The 20,094-nt window shown below is 46.5% G+C and overlaps 1 protein-coding gene across 2 annotated transcripts in view; it reads left to right on the forward strand.

Moving 5' to 3' along the window:
* The window catches only part of CWC22 (CWC22 spliceosome associated protein homolog), a 743,793-nt gene that overhangs the window by 618,136 nt on the left and 105,563 nt on the right, over positions 1-20,094 (forward strand). For both annotated transcript variants that reach the window (XM_069616085.1, XM_069616086.1), the window contains one exon: positions 9,641-9,793. In XM_069616085.1, coding sequence (XP_069472186.1) covers positions 9,641-9,793 — 153 coding nt within the window. The remainder of the gene's footprint in view (positions 1-9,640; positions 9,794-20,094) is intronic.

A 20,094-nucleotide genomic window follows, 5' to 3' on the forward strand; every position in this document is an offset into this window, starting at 1 on the left:
GTATCGACGACATCCTGCCTATAAAGACCGCGTGCAGCGTCCGTTGCTCAGTTCCGTTTTTCCGCGCTTACTCAGTGCCTCGGAATATCGTTGCTCAGTTTCGTAGAGAATTAATCCAATTTCCTCGAGATATTCGATCCATACTCGATGGCTTCCTCGTCGGAACCGACGACCCCTTGGTCCGGCTTTAAAAAATGCCGAGACTGTGGAAAAAAGATGTCGCTGACTGACCCTCACAGAGTTTGTCTGTGGTGTTTGGGAGCTGAACACCATTGTTCGGAGTGCGAGGACTGTATGTCCATGACAGCTAAGGCCCTGAAGGAGCGTAGGGGGAAGCTGGAAAAACGTAAGACTTCTAAAGCTTCTTCTTCCTCGACGAAGTCGAGACATTCCTCTCCTCGTCACCATTCACGCTCCAGGTCTCGAAGCGGGTCCCATCACTCCTCGAGATCGAAGCACTCGAAGAGGAGACGTCGAAGATCCCCTTCTTCGTCCTCCTCTTCCTCTGTTTCACCTAAGAGAATCCCTTGCCCCACGAAACATAGTTCCCGGGCTGAATGGGAGGAATTCCGAAAAAATATGATGAGCGTCTTCGAGAAAGCGGCCTCGACCCCTTCGAAGACTGCAGAGAGCGATGCTCTGGTCGAAAGACCCGAAGGTCCAAAACGCCGCGAGTCGCAGTACCCGGCGAAGGAAGCTTCTCGAGCGCGTCACGAACCCTCGAGTAAAGCTAAGACCTCGAATCCTTCTTCGAAGGTTCCGTCGATGCCGTCGACGAAGGTTCCGTCGACGCTGAGGTCGGTGTCTTCGACGCCGTTGTCGAAGGGACCTTCGACACACGGGTCTGTCGACTCGACGCCATCCTCAACACCGGCGTCGACGCCAAGGAAAGTCACGGTTGCGGCGCACCCAGTGGTTATTCCGAGGTCTTCGATGACGATGTCGTCGAGATTGTCGACATCCTCAAGCAGAATTCCAATTCTATTGAGGACCTCGAGGCCTCCGCCTTTGTTTTCGACGCCACGTTCGAAGCCATCGACGTTTTCGAGGCCGATTACAAGAAGTTTGGCACCCTCTGCCTTGGAGATGGGTTTCACACCCTTTGTGAACAATGTCCTCAATCATGGAAGAGGGAGAACTGTCTGACCAAGAAGAGACATTTGAGTTGCAGGGATCTGCAACCCCAGTTCAAGAGGAGTTATCCTCAGAGGAACGCAGATTAAAGGAACTCCACGATTCCTTACATGAGGCAAGTGGTTTAGACACTTCCCCTGAGGTGGAGTTCGCTAGGCCAGACCCGGGGGAGCATGCTGAAACCCCTTATAGAGCCTTAATGGCCAGGATCACAGAATTTATGGGGTGGTCAACACCTTCACAGGCTTTCCAACAGGATGACCTCACGGATATTCTTGATAAAGGTCCACATGAGGATCCTGTAGTACCTTTTCATAAAGCTCTTCAAAGGAAAATCATGACGAACTGGGAAACCCCAGATGTTGTCCCGGCAGTAAATAAAAAACTGTCTACTAAATACAGGGTATCTTCTGCAGACCTGGAGTTTTTGTCCAAACACCCATCTCCAGAAAATCTGGTGGTACAGGCAGCATCTTCTACTGACATCAAGACTGCTTACCCTACCGTCCCACAGGACAGGGACGATAAAAAATATGATGCTATGGCTAAGAAAGTCTTTTCGGCATGTAGCATGGCATTAAAATCTATTAATGCTACTTGCACCCTTGCTAGATTTAGCCATACACTTTGGGAGTGTGCTTCTACAGCGGCTGACTGGATCCCGGAGGGAGAAGAAAGGGAGGCGTTCCTAAATATCATACAGGACGGTAAAGACGCTATGTGCTAATCCCTCCAGACGGGCATTGATTCGACTGACAGTATCAGCAGAGCAATGGCGGCAAGTACAACAACCAGGAGATTTGCTTGGTTGAGAAAATCTGGTTTTGCCCCAGATGTGCAAGCCAGGCTCTTGAACATGCCATTTGATGGCTCTTCTTTGTTTGGGAAAAAGGCGGATGACAGTTTAGAAAAACTGCAAACATCAAAGGCAGCAGCAAAATCCCTAGGCGCTGCAATCCGTCAGACACCTTTTCGTCCCACAGGAACCTCTGCGAAAGGCAAGTCCTTTCGCTTCTACTCCGCATTCGGAAGAGATAGAGGACGACCGGCTCAAAGGGGACAAAGAAGAACTACCCAAGGTGGACGGGGTAGATATTCAAAAGCCGCAGCAACAGCAGGTGCCTCTTAACCATCTGCATCAGCCGCCCCAAAACCACTCTGAGGACTTCCCTCACAAGACACCTGTAGGAGGCAGGTTAACTCAACATCTGGCAGAATGGCAGGCTATCACGTCAGATGCTTGGGCATTGGAGACAGTTGCACAAGGTTACTGCCTGCCTCTCCTACGTATACCTCAGAGTCATCCACCGGGGATCAGCTCTCAAAAAGCTCCAGATCCGCTCCTCTTGCAGGAAATTTTAGACCTGCTAGAGAAAGGTGCCATAGAACCGGTACCTGTAGCGGAGAGGAACAGGGGCTGGTACTCCCCTTACTTTCTCATTCCAAAGAAAGACGGAGGACTGAGACCCATCTTGGATTTGCGAGAATTGAACAAATTCCTCAGGAAAGACAAATTCAAGATGGTAACTCTTTCTCAGATCCTTCAGGCCCTTCAGTTCCAGGACTGGTTGGTATCCCTGGACCTTCAGGACGCTTATTTCCATGTGCCAATTCATCTCAAACACTGGAAATACCTGAGGTTCGCAATTGGCAACTCTCATTATCAATTTCGAGTGCTGCCATTTGGGCTGACCTCCGCCCCGAGGGTCTTCAACAAGTTAATGTCGGTAGTGGCTGCAAGTCTAAGGAGGGAAGGGATTCACGTCTACCCCTACCTGGACGATTGGTTGATCAGAGCTGTATCTTCCGAACAAGCTCAGATCCAGCTAGATCATTTTTGCCACTCCCTTCTCAGACTGGGCTTCTCCCTCAATTTTAAAGAAGTCACAAATGATACCATCACAGAGACTCCAGTTCATCGGAGCGATCCTGGACACTTCCCTGGGAAAAGCCTCGCCACCAGAGGTGAGGGCTCAAGATATTCTACAGATGGTTACCAAGTTTCAAAATGCCCAACGTCTCCCAGCCTTCGACATTTTGAGGTTGCTAGGCCTCATGGCATCCTGCATTTTCCAAGTGCCAGAGGCTCGCCTGAGAATGAGATCCCTCCAGTGGGCACTGAGAACTCAGTGGTCACAATTCTCAGGGAGAATGACAGATCTTCTTCAGGTTCCCGACAGGGTGGCTCGAGACCTTCAGTGGTGGGCCTGTCAGGAGAACATTCTGAAAGGAGAGCAGTTTTGGCAACCCTGGCCGGAGATAACAGTAGTCACGGATGCCTCACTCAGGGGGTGGGGAGCCCACGCCAACGACTTGACCATCAGCGGTTGTTGGTCTCCATCGGAGTCCAGACTACATATCAACCTGTTAGAGCTGAGGGCCATCAGACTAGCGCTGAAGGCTTTTCTGCCATCTGTACAAGGAAAGAATGTCCTGATAATGACGGACAACACAGTGGCCATGCATTACCTCAACAAAAGAGGAGGCGTAGGATCACTACCTCTGTGCAGAGAGGCGATGCAGCTCTGGTTTTGGGCAATACAAGAAGGAATCTCACTATCGGCAGTTCACCTAGCCGGAGAGAAGAACTTGACAGCGGACGCTCTGAGCAGGCAGAGCACAGTCTCCCACGAGTGGGAACTAGCTCAGGAAGTCCTTCAAGAGATCTTCGCCCTTTGGGGAATCCCTCAGGTGGATCTGTTCGCCACCAGTGTCAACAGGAAGTGCGATCTGTTCTGTTCAAGGGAATTTCCCCCGAGAGGAGCTCTGGGAGACGCGTTCATAGTGGACTGGGAGTTTCTGCTTCTGTACGCGTTTCCACCGGTCCCTGTCATTCCTCAAATGATCAGAAGGTTGAGAAGATTCCAGAAAACTATGATCCTAATTGCCCCGGATTGGGCCAGGGGAATGTGGTAACCGGACCTTCTAGACTTGTCCATCTGCCCTCCAATTCGACTTCCACTCAGAGAGAATCTGCTCTCACAGAAGAGAGGTCAGGTTCTCCATCCAGACATCAAAACCCTCAACCTTCACGCTTGGCTTCTGAAAGGCTGAGGTACAAGGATTGGGACCTCCCTGATGATGTTATGGAGGTGTTGCTTTCGGCAAGAAGGCCAGCAACAAAATCTTTATACCGCTGCCGTTGGAACAGATTTTGCAGCTGGTGTAGAGAAAAGAATATTGATCCCTTTTCATGTGGTACACCAATGGTTTTGTCCTTCCTACTTTATTTAGCGAATTCAGGCCTTCAAGTTGGCACCATCAAGGGCTATCTCGCAGCGCTATCCATCTTTAAGTGCACTGCGGAAGAACCATCCTATTTCAAGTTACCCTTGGTAATACAGTTTCTAAAGAGGTTAACTAACGTTTATCCCCCAAGACCATTCCAGGTTCCCCTATGGGATTTAAACTTAGTCCTAACTTTCCTGATGGGCACACCTTTCAAACCACTCCACTCTTGTTCGTTAAGATTTCTTACCCTTAAGACTGTTTTATTAATAGCACTTACATCTGCTAGAAGGGTGAGCGAGTTACAAGCTCTTTCTTGTAAACCCCCTCATACAATCTTTCACAAAGACAAAGTTGTTCTGCAAGTGAAGCCTAATTTCCTCCCAAAGGTGGTTTCTGAATTTCATATCACTCAGAAGATTACCCTTCCATCTTTCTATCCTCCTCCTCATCCGGGGAAAGAGGAAGAGAGGTTACACAGGCTGGACCCAAGAAGGGCTTTAAGTTTTTACATTAGTAGACTGGCTAGGATAAGACAAGCAGACCAGCTGTTTGTAGGCTACGCAGGTCACAAGCTGGGGTTACCGATAACTAAGCAGACCATTTCCAGATGGATCATTTTAGCCATTTTGGAATGTTATAAGCTGGCAGGAAAAGAGCCCCCTCAAAATCTTAGGGCTCATTCGACCAGAGGTATTGCGGCTTCATCGGCCCTCAAAAGAGGAGTGCCAGTTAGAGACATATGTGCGGCTGCCACATGGTCGTCCGTCCATACCTTTACATGGTTTTACAACTTGGATTCCTCCTCCAGTCAAGAGACTAGGTTTGGAAGGGCAGTATTGCACTCTATTCATCAATAAGAGGAAGCATGAAGTCAGTACTCCCACCTCCAATAACAGAATACTGCTATGGGAGCCTATCTAAGATAAGGAATACGTCGGAGGACACAATCTCTTCGAAGAACAAGTTACTTCTTACCTTGTAACGTTCTTTCGATGGGATGTTCCTCCGACGTATTCCTTATCGACCCTCCCATCCATCCCCGCAGTACTACTTCCCTTGTTGTTGCAGTTTACGCTCCTTCAGGGTGATTAGTCTAGTCCAGAAAGAATTATTGTGGGCTACAAAACGGAACTGAGCAACGGACGCTGCGCGCGGCCTTTATAGGCAGGATGACATCGACGTCGATACGGCGGCTGTCGAGGGACATCGACTCGGCAGACGCCGACGCCCAGCGCCCTCTAGAGAAAAAAAATTCCGAGGCCAGCAAAGCTGGAAAGAGATATCTAAGATAAGGAATACGTCGGAGGAACATCCCATCGAAAGAACGTTACAAGGTAAGAAGTAACTTGTTCATCTATGTCACGCAGTTCCGTGCACATACATAATATGTCCATCCGTTGCACATACTCATCCGTTGCACATACTCATCCGTTGCACATATTCATCCGTTCCACACACTCGTCTGCTCCATATACACTTGTCTGCTCCACACATTTGTTCAGTCCGCACCCTCGTTCAGTCCGCACCCTCGTTCAGTCCGCACCCTCGTTCAGTCCGCACCCTCGTTCAGTCCACGCACTTGTCCAGTCGGCACACTTGTCCAGTCGGCACACTTGTCCAGTCGGCACACTTGTCCAGTCGGCACACTTGTCCAGTCGGCACACTCGTCCAGTCGGCACACTCGTCCAGTCTTCATACTCGTCCAGATTAGACACTCGTCCAGTACACAGCACTCATCCGGTCCACCCACTCATCGGCACAACATACTACTCGTTGGCTTGACAGTACTACTCGTCTGTTCTGCGTGTCGATCCATTCCACACACTCATCTGGTCTATGTATTTGTCCGCTCCATGCATTCATCTGTTACGCACACTCATCTGCACCACACATTCAGCCGCTTGACACACTCATCCGCACCCAACACTCATTCGCTCCACATACACTTCCGCTCCATACCCTCTTCCACACTACACACTCATCCGCTTTCCACACTCATCCGCTTTCCACACTCATCCGCTTTCCACACTCATCCGCTTTCCACACTCATCCGCTTTCCACACTCATCCGCTCTCCACACTCATCCGCTCTCCACACTCATCCGCTCTCCACACTCATCCGCTCTCCACACTCATCCGCTCTCCACACTCATCCGCTCTCCACACTCATCCGTTGTTCACTCTCAACTGCTCACCCGCTCTCCACACTCGCCCCCTCTCCACACTCACCCCCTCTCCACACTCACCCGCTCTCCACACTCACCCGCTCTCCACACTCACCCGCTCTCCACACTCATCCGCTCTCCACTCTCCATGCACATCCGCACTCCATGCTCATCGGATCTCAGTGCACATTCCATCTTCGCGCTCATCCGCACTCTACGCTCTAGTAAACAAGAGTCTGGGAGCCTCTCTAGCTAGAACGACCAGGGGTGACATACTGTAGTCTATGGAATTTCTTGCACTCAGAAGGGTCTACAACCACGTTTGAGCTCACTGTACCCTTCACAGAGGAGAAATATCCATTTGCGTATCATTCTGGTCCTACCCAGAAGGGCGGTCCAAAACCGAAATGCTAGGCAATTCTCCTCTGAACACTGGGTTTCTTCATTGAGGTGAAGCTGAGTCTCTCTAAGACACAGTGAGCAAGGGGTCAACATCTGTATTACCCTGGATTACTTATGGTGAAACCCCAAGTTTTACAAATTAAACAAGGGTGTCGGAGCCCCTCTAATGCGAACTAACATGGGTGTTCGTTCTCGGTAGAGGGGCTCCCAGACCATTTTGTGCATGTTTTTCATAGCACACTAAAGTCTTATGTCACTAAAGCAGTCTTAGACCTTACCGAGCCACTTGGCTTTTTCAGGCTAATTCATCTTTGTCCATGGACTCTCATCTGCGTCTCCCGCAAGTGTTTCTGCTAGAGCAGCCATTTGGTGTCTTTTAGTGGTTTCCCATTGGTTCAGTAATTCCCTCGTCTTTTTCCTTATTGTGATTGCTTTTGGGGGTTTCAGATGCATGCTTTTGCCAAGATTTCTTGTTTTTTTTTCCCTTATTTATTTATATCAAACTTATAAAGCGCACAGTCGCCCGAAGACGACATGGCGCTACCCAACAAGTAGAGTAGCTAGAACAGATAGGTCTTAAGAGCTCTCCTAAAGACCAGATAATCATCCATCCTCCGCAGGGCCAGAGGGAGAGGGTTATACAGATTGGCACCCGCTACTGAGAAGGCCTGGCCCCCAACCCGGAACAATCTGAAGCGGGGAACCTCTACCAGAAATACTTCAGCAGAGTGAAGACAACAGGGGGGTTACATAAAACGTATCTCAGCCTGCAAATAGACGGCCCATCCCATGAAGGGCACCAAAAACCAAACACAAAACTGCACTCTTTTCGCCACTGGGAGCCAGTGGAGGCCACGCAGCACAGGAGAGATGAGGTCCCTAGATGGGGGCAGGGCCGTCAAATTTTGTAAAATTTGAAGGCACTGAGTCAAATAAACTGTCTGTTCCAGGAATAGTGCATTGCAATAATCGAGCAAAGAAAGCACTAGTGAAGAGCCCACAGGTGCCCGAAAGTGAGGGGGCAAAAGCTGCAGGACTTTACAAAGTATCTTAAGCTACGATGCCCCGCCTGACAGATAGAACTGACTTGGGCAGCTGTGGAAAGCGAGGATGTGATTTTTCACCCCTGAATCCTTGACAATCGGCACAGGAATAGGACAAGAGCCTAACAACGGGGGCCAAAAGAGGGGAGACTAGAGCACAGCAGCCTCAGGGGTACCCACCACCAATAGCTATGTCTTCTCCCTGTTCAGTTTCAGCCAGTTTGAGGACCTCCATCCCCGCATGGCCTCAAAGCATGTCCTAAGCCTGACAGCCATCTCTGATACCACCACATACAGGCGGACCAAGATTTGGGTGTCATCAGCATAGGCCTAGCAAGTGAAGCTGTGGGAGGCAATGAGCTTCGTCACTGGCTGAATATAAATGTTAAACAAAACAGGGGAGATGGCGGAGCCTTGAGGAACCCCACAAACAAGTGCATTGGGAGCAGAGCGGAACGGTGGTAAAGAGAGAGATTGGAACCGATCGTATAGAAAAGAGGAGAATCAGGCCAGTACCTCCCCCGGAGAGTCCAGCCCCTGCAAGGCATCTCAGCAGGACTGCATGATAGTTGGTGTCAAAGGCGGCCGTCGGGTCTAGCAGAATTACTGACCCTGTGCTGCCCAAATCATACAGTCGAACAAGATCGTCCAGCACTGAAACCTGGACCCCTTCCGTTCCGTGGCCCAGCCGGAACCCAGATTGGGGAAGGATGAAATAGAATAGGTAGCCAAGAGATGGGTCGATAGTTGTCAAGCACCAAGGGATAAAGAGTGTGTTTTTTCAATAAAGGAATCACCAGAGCGTGCTTGAGTGAAGTAGGAATGAGACCAGTTTTGAATGAGTCATTGACGGCTTTTGCTACCAACTGGGCAATTTGATCTATCGCCTCCTTTGCTATCCACAGCGGGATAGCATCGGTCGGGAAGCGGATTTGTCAGGTACAGGAGAAAAGGATAGGCTACGGAAGGTCTGCTGGCCATTTTGATTCAGCTTACAACAGCAAGTAGTAATGCTGTTGGGCGAATGCTCCACCAAAGAGAATGATTTTGGGTGATAGGATATGTTTTACTTTGTTTGCTCTGGTGATACATCACAATTCTTTAATTTGTTCATTTTGCCATGACTCGTGAACTGATTTAAGAGATCCCAAAATGTAGTTGACTGTAGCTTGAAGATATCAAGATCTGCAAAGGCTTTGCACCAATAATGGTACCCCTTCACCTTCTGCTCAGAATAACTACGTTCAATATTCTACTGTAGATGTACAAATGTTCCAGAAAAACACCCATGACTGTCCGCTTACCTAATATGGCTGCTTAAAGACACATGTGCTTTTTGGATCCGCCTTTCGATTTCCACGGATCTGTGAAAGCATGGTCATTCAATCAGTAATACAGATAATGTTGTCAGTGAGACTTAACAGCCAGAACCCCATCCCAGTCATCCTCAGTGCCAAGAAACAGTTTGTGGCGAAGTGCACTTTTTAAATGCTTTTGAGCATTATTAGCGACCTGTTAGTCTATTGCATGGTCAGTATAAATGCTTCTTTTGGTTACCATTAAATTGTAGTTCACATGTCTTCATTTCTTTTTTATTTTCAGAAATTCTATTGCTTGACATGGAATGTCTTTTATACTAATGTGCTTTTAATTTTTAAAATTTTAGCGTTTTTGCGTGCTAAAGAAAGAATACATGGAAGCATTTGAGAACATTTTCAGAGAGCAGTACGAAACCATTCACCGCTTGGAAACAAACAAATTAAGAAATGTGGCCAAAATGTTTGCTCACCTACTCTACACCGATTCTATTCCTTGGAGTGTAAGTAAAACATTATTACTCTGAAAATTCTTCCCACATACGCTTCGCATTCGAACAAGACATTTGTATTTTTTTTTTACTTATTTGAACATAACTTTTGTTTTCATATACATTTTCAGCCTCTATTACAGTTCACGCCCATCTATGAAATTATTCTGAGAAATTGGAGGGGTTGTCCAAAACAATATTTATAGAAGATACGATCTATCCATGCCGGGCCTGAAATTTGTTTTCCCGTTTTATACAATTAAGGCAATTTTCTTCTTAAAGTTACTTTTTTTTCCATAATCTCACGAAGCTTGCTGCACTATGTGCTTGATCAATAGAACACGTGGCACAGAAGTATACTTTTCAAGGGTTTTTATTTTATGGTCGTATGAGGAGTTTTTCTAAAAAGGTCATTTCTGTCCCAGCGCAATCTGAATGAAAGTTGAAGGGGGCAAACTCTAGTGCCTTTGGGTGTCCCATCTAATAGGAATCCTGGTCTCTTTCTGTATCTCTGATCTAAGTACAGTCTCAGATTTATAACGTCCACAGTACTTATTGACTTTGAAAACAGTTTTAGGGCTATGCTTTTAGAATGGACAGGGATAAACGCCTATATGTTATTGACTTTGAAAACAGTTTTAGGGCTATGCTTTTAGAATGGACAGGGATAAACGCCTATATGTTCCAGGAGTTTATCTAAACAAAGAAAAGGGATATTCTTTTCTCTGAACAATCTAATACATTGGAGACTCCATTGTTGTGTGCCTACTGTCTTGCACTCCCCATTGTGTCTAGGAGACGGCGGGCCCATAGGCCTTTTAGGCTTCTCTCTCAGGTTGCCTTTTTTTCCTACCCTGAGTTTGCTTAATCTGGTTTTCAGTTGTATTAGACGTTCTAAAAGGATGAGGCCTGTTTTCCATTCACCTGCAGCTTTTGTGCGTTACTCCAATGCTTTAAAAGCTCTGGGAGCCATCTCAGCATTAGGTGGAAGTGCCGCCTCTATTCCTGGGCTACGCCACTGCTGCTCACTGCCTGCTCCATCAGACGCTGTCTCTGTTCTGGTGACCCCATCCCCACAGGTGTTCTCTGTTCTCCTACTTTCCTCCATGCAATTCCCATCTGGCATCAAGGTCCGGTCTGCTGCATTAGTCTCTGGCAGCGCTTTGCCCTTCTTCATTTTTCTGGTAAGCTCCTGCGAGAATCACATCTGTTATGTGTTTCTGTGACTTGGTTTGGCATACTTGGTTCTCCATTGGCAACATTGATTGACCTTGCTTTGTAGGTGTGGCTGTCCACAAGGGTCCCTGCTGCCATTTGGGGCCCAATAGTCTGCCATCAGTGCTGGAAATTGACAATTATTACTGTGGGATCCCACCAGCCACGGGCGGCGGCCAGAGGGCAGGGCGGGAGGTGACGGGGCAGTTAAGAGCACGTGCAGGGCTTCTAAATTCAGGGGATGGAGAACTCACAAGATTTTTCTCAGCACCCCAACCCCCACAAATAAACATTTACATTTAAGTTGATTATTTAATAACTTATTAGAGAGAGGAGGAGTTTCCTGTAATGTTAAAAGCAAATTACAAAAGGTGCACGTCTTTTAAATGTACAAAGTTACTCTTGAATATTTTATGCAGAGTACAAACCTGACAGGAATATTCCCAAGTGTACTAACCTGAAGTTCCTGTAGTCTAGTGTTTAGGTCACTGGACTTCAGTCCCGGTGATCCCGGTTCAATTCCCCATGTCGGGAACAAGAGCAAATCAGTTACATTAATGGCCACAAATAGTTTTCCAGGATCCGAGACCCGGGGAGACATTTTTTGCCAGATCTCAGATCCGGGAAACTCCGGCCTAATGACAAGCGCTGTCTGCCATGTGTGTCTAACCTTGCTATTGATAGGTATGGCGGGCTGTCAACGAGGGTCTCTGTTGGTATACAGGGCACTGCGAGGTGGGATCACAAGAGATGATCTCGCTGGTGGCTCCGATGGCTCTGTTCCATCTCCTCTTATGCTGCCTTCGATTCTGATTCACCTGGCAGGGAAAGGGGGATTCTGGGACGAGATTGGGTCACCCACTTCGTCAGTCTCTTTGGTTGCTAAGATATCGTGTGATATATGTTTTGAGGCATTTTTTCACGATTCAAGAGTTTTTGGTATTTGTAATTTTCCATCTTGTGTGCTTTTCTGACATCAAACCTTTTTAATTTACTGTTTTTTTCCGTGGGTATCAGCGCAGTTTATCATGGTTATAATGAGGTATTTATTTGAGGGCTGTGTACTCCCGATTACCAATTTAATTTAGGACTGCAATCCAATAAGAAAATAAGCATTTTTGCATTCTTATTGCAACTGTATTCATTTGCAACTAAGCAGACCATTCACTTTCTGGTTATTGGGCTGCAGGATTCAGGAAGACATTCTTTAACTACCCCTGATTAGTGGCGGTTCCATGCTCTCTGCTTTCTGGTGGCAGGGACTATAGTTCCAGTTTCTTTTGGTGCACTGTACTCCACCCATCCATGCGCTTGCTTTGTGCTCTGTGGCATGCCTTGTCCAAGGGCCCGTCTGGCATACAGAAACTCACGTTCTATGTGTACGAGTGCCAGAACATCCTCACTGTGGAGGGAAGAGTACATCAGTTGGGTATAGAAATGTACATGGGATTCAGGGTTCACTCCCCCGGTTTTTGTGGGCTATGTTTAGCATCCTTCCTTGGTTATTTTCCCTCTGACTGAAACGGTGTAAGATGGGGGGGTTCTCCACTCATTCATCGGTTCCACACTTTAAACGAGTGTATGCGTGCCAACCCAATCAAATGCGATGTTTAACCATTTTTTCCTTATTCCAATTTTACATGGTTATTTTCAGTAAAGTATATAAACGTTCATCAGCGTTTCCTCTTGCACCCCCAACTTTTTATGATTACTCTTCATCAGTTGTACTATGAAGAAGAAAATATGTACTCTTTTATATGGTGCCTAGAAAATCAACTAGGCTTTAGCACAGAATGCTCGACTTTCTCAACGAGCCTAAAGCAATGACTGATGTGCGTATCTAAAGAGTTCTACAACATTGGGCACACATGTTCCACATTTCATTGGCTCATCACAGCGTACTCCATGGTGTGTTTAAGCTTTTGGCAGTCTGTGGTCTATTTCGTTGCCTTGGAATGAGGGGGTGATTGGCTATTGGCCATGCTTGATATGCTTGATATTGCGCTCTAGAACAGACTATCCCAACGTGTTTTCGGTCCTTTGTGAAAATGTTCTCAGGAAAATGTAGCCATGTGACAGTAAAGCCAGCAAAAAGTTGTTTAAAAAATGTAGTGATTCAATACAATCAATTATAAGTGTGAATGTAGCCAGTAATAAGGTTGCCAAAAAAGCTTTTTTTTAAATACACATAACTACAATGCTCTAACCCTAACAGTGAACCAACCAACTCTTTTCCCAAACCCTCACCTAACTCTAATTAGTACCCTGAACTCTTACAGAACACTAACCCTTCAACGCGCTGAAGCATATTAATTACTCACTGAAAAAGCAATGAAAAATGAACAGTGAACCTAACTCCAACCCCATTACCAGCTTCCCACAAATGACATACCCCTTCCCTAACCCAAATCCATGATCTAATCCTAACAAGGCTGAAACATGTTTGGTGTTGCTTGTGGTCTCGTGCCGAAGGGATATGACCAGGCAGATAGATCGGGCTGGACTGCCCCTTTTTGGGTGACACCAAGCCTGATTTGCATATGTTATTTCCCCTTTTGTAATGGCTTGGCAGTCGATGGTCTGAAGGGTTGTCCAGAGCAATGACAGAGGTTAAGATTAATTCTAAACCTTTCAGCCATCACCTTTTCGTTTTGTTCTAATCCTCCTAACCTTATCCTAACTGCAACTCTTACACTTACCCTAATGCTGACTTTGCTCTAAGCACTAGGTTTATCCTAACACCCCATCCTTTGCGAAAATCCCTAGCCCTCCACAAATTCCCTATCCCTTTCTTTAACACTCACCCAAACCAATACTTGTTTAGTCCTCCAAACCATTACTCTTTTAGCCCTAGTCTTACCATAACCCATACCCTAACACTTAAAATCTACCCTAACGACTAACCAAACCCCAACATCAGACCTCTAGCAACCACCCTGATGCTAACTCTTACCCAATCCCAACCAGAATCTTTACTCTAGTCCTACCCCCCCTATCCTAACCCTAAACCAGGCAATCACAAGCCCACAAAACCCTCCTTCAACCTAACTATTACCCTAGCAGCAGTACGTTTTTGGCTACTTTTCTGCTGCATTTGTTGACTATTATTTGCTTGGCTACTTTTTCACTGCAGAGGTATTTGCACCACAACATTTCCACTGACTTCATTTTTACTGGCAACATTTTCACTGTATGCTTTTTTTTCCTCATCTCATTGGTTCACAACTGGACCCATGGCAATTGTAGCTCTACATATATGTATAGTCGTTATCAGGGGCCGGGGGTGTAAGTACTTTAAGAATGGACTTTTAATATGGTTAAACTACTCCAGATGTGGAAAATAAGTGTTACGCTTCTTCCTCTGCCCTGTGTTTTCTCTCTGCCCACTCTACAGGAAACTGATGGGACTATACAGGGGAACTCCAAAAATGCCTGTAGTAAACTATTATTTACTTGCCCCAGTTATTAGCCAACATTCAGATTTTCATTTTCCGTTTCGATAAGGGGCAGAAGCCATGCGCTGGAATACAGACATTGCCTTGATGTGGTCTTTCTTAGAAGAGAGCACATCTATTAAGTCTCAGTGTGCCAAAGTCTGGAAGAATCTGCCTTCATCACTAGGATCTTTGACCAACTATGGCACTTTCCACACACCTACACATTTTTTTTTGATAAAGCCATTCGTTTTGGCTTTTGTTCAGTGAAAAGCTCCTCTGTGTGAAGGGGCAAAGGAAGAAAGTCACTGAGAGTAGCAGTAGCCCAGAGGAAGGGACATGTCAGGAAGGAGTCCATGAGGGGTGCCCTAGAGAGAAGGCTACTTTGGGGAGAGCACATAGGAGTAAGACTGGGAAGGGACACATGGGAAGTGGGATTAAGTGGAAGAGACATGGGGGGGGGGGACAACAAGCACACGAGAGAACAGGTGAAGGCGTAAGGGCCCAAGCATGAAGTAACATGGAAGTCAATTGTGCACTTTATAAAGAGAGCATGGGTCACAGGCAGGACTGCGCACATGAACTGTCATTATAGGCCCAGGTGTGGGTTCATCATCTCTTGCGTGGCCTAATCATGTAATGCCACCATAAACCTAGGTTAGACTCTATGCGCAGCTCCAGCTATATGTGTGTAGGTGCACTCTCAATTGACTATATGCTGCAGTCATGAGCCCAGATCTTGCCTAATATATTCATGAATTGCTATTTTATACTCAACTGGTCTCATGCCCAGCTGCACCCACTACAGCACCAAGTAGGACCATCGCAGGCCCGTATATGGCCTCATGTGGGCATGTACCGCTAACATATTTATAGATGATGCCTGTGGCAAAGTCCCCTGCCTTTCACTGGGGACATCTAGTGGTGTGACCAGGGGGTGGTGTGTCCTCCTTGAGCTATGGACTCGGGCTTTGTGTGGAGCCTGGTCACCCTCGCTTTGCCTCCATCACCAAGCAAGAGAAAGTGACTTGATGGTCAAAGCTACTACTGACTCTTGAAGGGCATTGTCAAAAGATCTGCAGCTTCAGGTGAGGAAATGCACACTCTCCCCAACGTAGCGCCCAGCAAAGGCAGTGGCCAGTTTCAACAGAAATTACAATAATGATTTAGAATCATTTACAACACCCACCAAGGTCTAAGTGCCTCTGCTTCAGTCAGAGGATGCAAGTGTGCATGCATGGACTTAAACAAAAACAATGAATTCAAGATGGCAGACCAGCTTTTTCATGCAGCAGTCCAACATCCTTGCAGGTCTTATGCTAGGACATATCCTACAGTGGAGGTAGTGAAACAATTGTAACACAGCAGTAATAATAATACACGGTTTATAGTGAGTATGTCGAATGCAAAAGTGTCGAAAAAAAGTAAAAAAAAATTCCATTTTTTAATGGGGGGGGTCCCCCCAACCTCCCATTTTTTTCTTTTATTTGCAATTTATCTCTACTAGCTAAACCCCAAAAAACATACAGATAAAAAAACACATTCAACATTTTTTTTCAAATTTTTTTTTTTCAACATTTTTGCTTTCAACCAAATGTTTTCGACTTTTTAACTGGATACCATAATACACATGTGCAGGCCCTTATGCCCAGAATGTCCCCAACACAGAGGAGTACAAAAGGCAAACAACCAGTGTTGAGAGAAGGTGATTGTAGCGGGTGTTTGAAGCAAGTTGGCGATTGTTGAGGGATGCTGTGGAGCTAGCCTATAGAGACAAGGGAGAGAGAGGAGGAGGATGGAGTTGAGCGAGGGAGAAGTCATCCGGAGGTGGTAGGTGAAAGTCATCAGGAGGTGGGAGCAGATGTGCAAGAGGCAAGCAAGGTGGCAGGTAGCCAAGAGCTGGAAGAAATGAGGGTAGCTTGCCCCACACCAGAGATTAGGGGTGGAACTCCGCTCAGAAGGGGTCCAAACCTAGTGTCAGATGGAATGAGAATGTGGCATGACGTATTAAAGGATCAAAACCAAAGGAGTAGTAGAATTTGTGAAGATGAAAGAAATCTGTACCCTAAAGTGATGACTACCTCTTAATCTTGCACATGGGAACTGGGAAGAGAACCCCATTCAGGCCTATCCTCAAGTTTAAGAGTTGGTCCAACTAGATCTGCAGTTCAAGTCAGAGAAAGGGTAGTGTCTATGCGAGTTACAGGGGAACCAGAGGTGGCCATATCCCAGCATCAACTGGACACACAGAGAAGGAAGCCCACACCCAATTCCTCTAAACCCTTGGGAACTTTATTAGGAGAACATGAAATGTGACATGTTTTATATTATTTTATGAACTTGAACATTGTGACTGTAGAGGCGTACACTGAAAGGGAGATGCCTGTTCTTTTTGTTAAATTACAAAGGAGAATATTTACTGGCCATTCAAGAATGAAGAACTTTGTTTTGGGACTGTTCATCTTTTTTAGCCAAACAAGTTTGTTTAAACAATTACAGGGAAGCCGCCGGAGAGGTCGGCGTCAACAACCTTAGTGGATGCAAATTTAGGTTAGGATTCTGCCTAAATCACAGATTCATTTGATACCTATCCTCTTACATCACAAAGAATGGAACTGAGTGACATTATAACCATACATCAGGCTTGGTCTTGTCTGATGATCCATGCTCCTTATATGATCTGCATCTTTTCAAGCTGCAGTTATCCTAGGTTGATGTCCCGCCTCATATAGCCTTACACTGCCATCATATATCTATGTGAAGTGTCATGCCAAGCAATAGTTGTCTGTGTTCCCCATGTGATCTCGTACCATGTACAATGAGTATATACAAAGGTGACGCTTAATGCCCTGCCCTTGCCACGACAGACCTAGTTACAGCCATATGTAGTTATGTACTGCCATCGTGGGCCTAAGGGTGGACCTGGATGGTCCACCAACGTGTTGACATACGTTGGTGCCAATTGAAGGCAGAGGACTCCAATCAAGCACTACTAGCTCTACCACATGTTCCCTCATCTCATAGCCTCCAATTGAGAATCCTTTCAGTGCTAATTGTCTTCATTTTTCTATTGGGATCTCCAGCCTTGGGCTTGTTAATGAAAAGCTCAACTTGGACTGCATTTCACAGGGGTAGATGTTTTTTTTTTAAACTGTATTTATTGCAGTGCAAGACATGCATCATAACACAAGTATAATATATCAGAATAGTCAGAAATCTTAAACTTAACGGTTCACATATATGCAGTTCATGTAGAGACATTCAGGAGTATAGTAATCTTTTCCAAAAACATAAGTTAAAGGTCCGACCGCCGATTTTGCAAGAATTCCCGGAATGGGTTCCAAATGTCCTTGGGTCTACTGCTGGGTGCCACCAGGCATAAATAGCATTCCTCTCTCTCATTTACATATGTTAGTTCTTTAAGCCACAGTTTGATCCCTGCGGTGACCTTTGATTTCCAGTGGGCTAGAATACATTTTTTGGCAATCAAACATTCCAAGTTAAACAATCGTCTGATTTTCACAGATACCTTACCAATGTCGCCAAAGAGATATTTGTGTGGGGAGAGTGCGGGGGGATCTCGGTGAACTCATGCAGGCAATCAGCGACGGACTCCCAGAACTGTGTCATGAGGGGGCAATCCCAGTACATGTGATGGGTACCAGCCACGTACGCCCCAGATTTGACGCATTCAGCAGTAGTAGTGGAAGAGAATCTGACGATACATGCAGGGGTGTAATGTAGGCAGTTTAGCACTTTAAATTGTACGAGTCTGTATCTTGCGTTTAGCGAACACTCCTTGGTTAGGCGGCAACAGCAGAGCCACTGTGCGTCATCTATCGGTCTGCTGAGATCAGTTTCCCATTTAGCTCTGCGGGTAATGTGTGTGTCAAAGCAGCTTGGCATGCTTTATATAGTTTGGACACCAGTCCCCTCGTGGTAGCACCCACCATAACTGACCCCAGGAGCTCACACTGGATGGGTTCGGAGGGGGAACAACAGGCAGCAGTTTTTTGCTGCAGCTCGCATTCTGAAATATTGCACTGATTTAATCAGATTACCCATTTCCCCAATAAAATCTGCTTGTGACACGAAGGAGCCATCTGGGAAGAGGTAATGAAATGTCATCGTGCTCTCGGGATTCCATCCCTTTTGTATATCCTGGTCATAGGTAGGAGGGAGACCGGGGCAGTTCCATAGTGGAATGGTCCTGTGATTGGGTAGGGAGATTTGCAGTCTATTCTGGCCCATGCATCGACAGTTGTGCGGACCACCGGGTCCAAATTGCATGTATCTGAGTGTTAGTTGGCGAAGACGATCGTGCTTAAGCTCATGGGTGAGGCTTTTACTTTTCAAGAGTGGAGTGGAGTGGAGTGGAGTGGAGTGGCTTGGGAAGAGTACCAGTGGGCAGCGAAATGTGCCTGCCACACTACCTAGTACAGCTCAAAATCCGGGGCCTGTAGGCCACCCTGTTCATATGGCCTAGTCATGTCCCCCCACTTAATTCGGGGGGGGGTAGTGTTGCCCCATACAAAACCCACTGCCAGGGAGCAAAGCCTGTCGAAGAACAAGCGGCCGGGCCAGGCCAGTATATTAGAGAAGTTGTAAAATAGCTTAGGGACAACAATCATTTTCAGCAGAGAGAGTTTGCCATATATTGAAATAAGAAGCTTGGACCAGAAAACCAACTTGTCCGCGAGCGACTGCAAATACCGCTCGTGGTTGCTAGCGAGTAGGGAGCGGTGCTCACGGAAAATCAATATGCCCAGATAATTGAATTCAGTAGAGACCCAGCAGACCCCAAGTAGATCCACCGGGGCATTTGCCGTATCGGTTAGCGGAAATAGCTCGGACTTCATTAATGCAGTAGCCTGAGTGGGTGGTAAACCTACGGACCTAATCAAGGAGCAGGGTCTAGTTCTCTGCCAGGTTTCGTATATAGAGTAGTGTATCATCAGCATAGAGCGAGACAATATGTGGTGGGCCAGTCATGTGTAGCCCGTGCTGAATGTGTTTTAGACGCATTATACAAGCAAGTGGTTCGATTGTGAGTGCGAAAAGCAGTGGCGAGAGCGGGCAACCATGCTATGTTACCCGTCCCATTCGGAACGCAGAGGAGAAGGTGCCTACAGGGGTAGATGTTTAAGGGTAAGGGGAGATGTGTAGAGACAGTAGCATTTTATCAAGGGGTATGGAGGTGGGGGGAGCATGACTAAGATAAGGATAATGAAGCTGTAAGTTTAGAGCAGTATGGCAAGTTGTGCATTGGTTACTGCAACTGGTAGTCTTTTTTTTGGTTAGTTTTTTTTTATTTTTATTAAGCTTTGCAGTGAACAAACAGAATCCAAGTCGAAGAGTACATTTGTGGTTGTTGCGTTTTTAAAATGACTTTTAAACAAACAAAAATGGATCAACAAACGTTCATGTAAAATAACCTGTCCCTCCCCGCGACCCTGCCCGAGACACCCACTTAGTGAACCTGGCCTGCATCAGCATTGGTCCAGTCCCCTGTTCTTCCCACATGTATTCCTCTTGCCCCCACACCCCTCAGCCCCTGCAACTAGCTCGTAGTCCCAGGTGACCCTCTACAGTCTGATCCACATGGCCTGAGTAGAAGTTCCTGTTTGTGTAGTTTCACAGTGGTTTATCGTCTGGAGAAGATGT

Source organism: Ambystoma mexicanum, chromosome 9 (assembly GCF_040938575.1).
Source record: "Ambystoma mexicanum isolate Mex_15411 chromosome 9, UKY_AmexF1_1, whole genome shotgun sequence".
In the NCBI taxonomy this organism is placed as follows: domain Eukaryota; kingdom Metazoa; phylum Chordata; class Amphibia; order Caudata; family Ambystomatidae; genus Ambystoma; species Ambystoma mexicanum.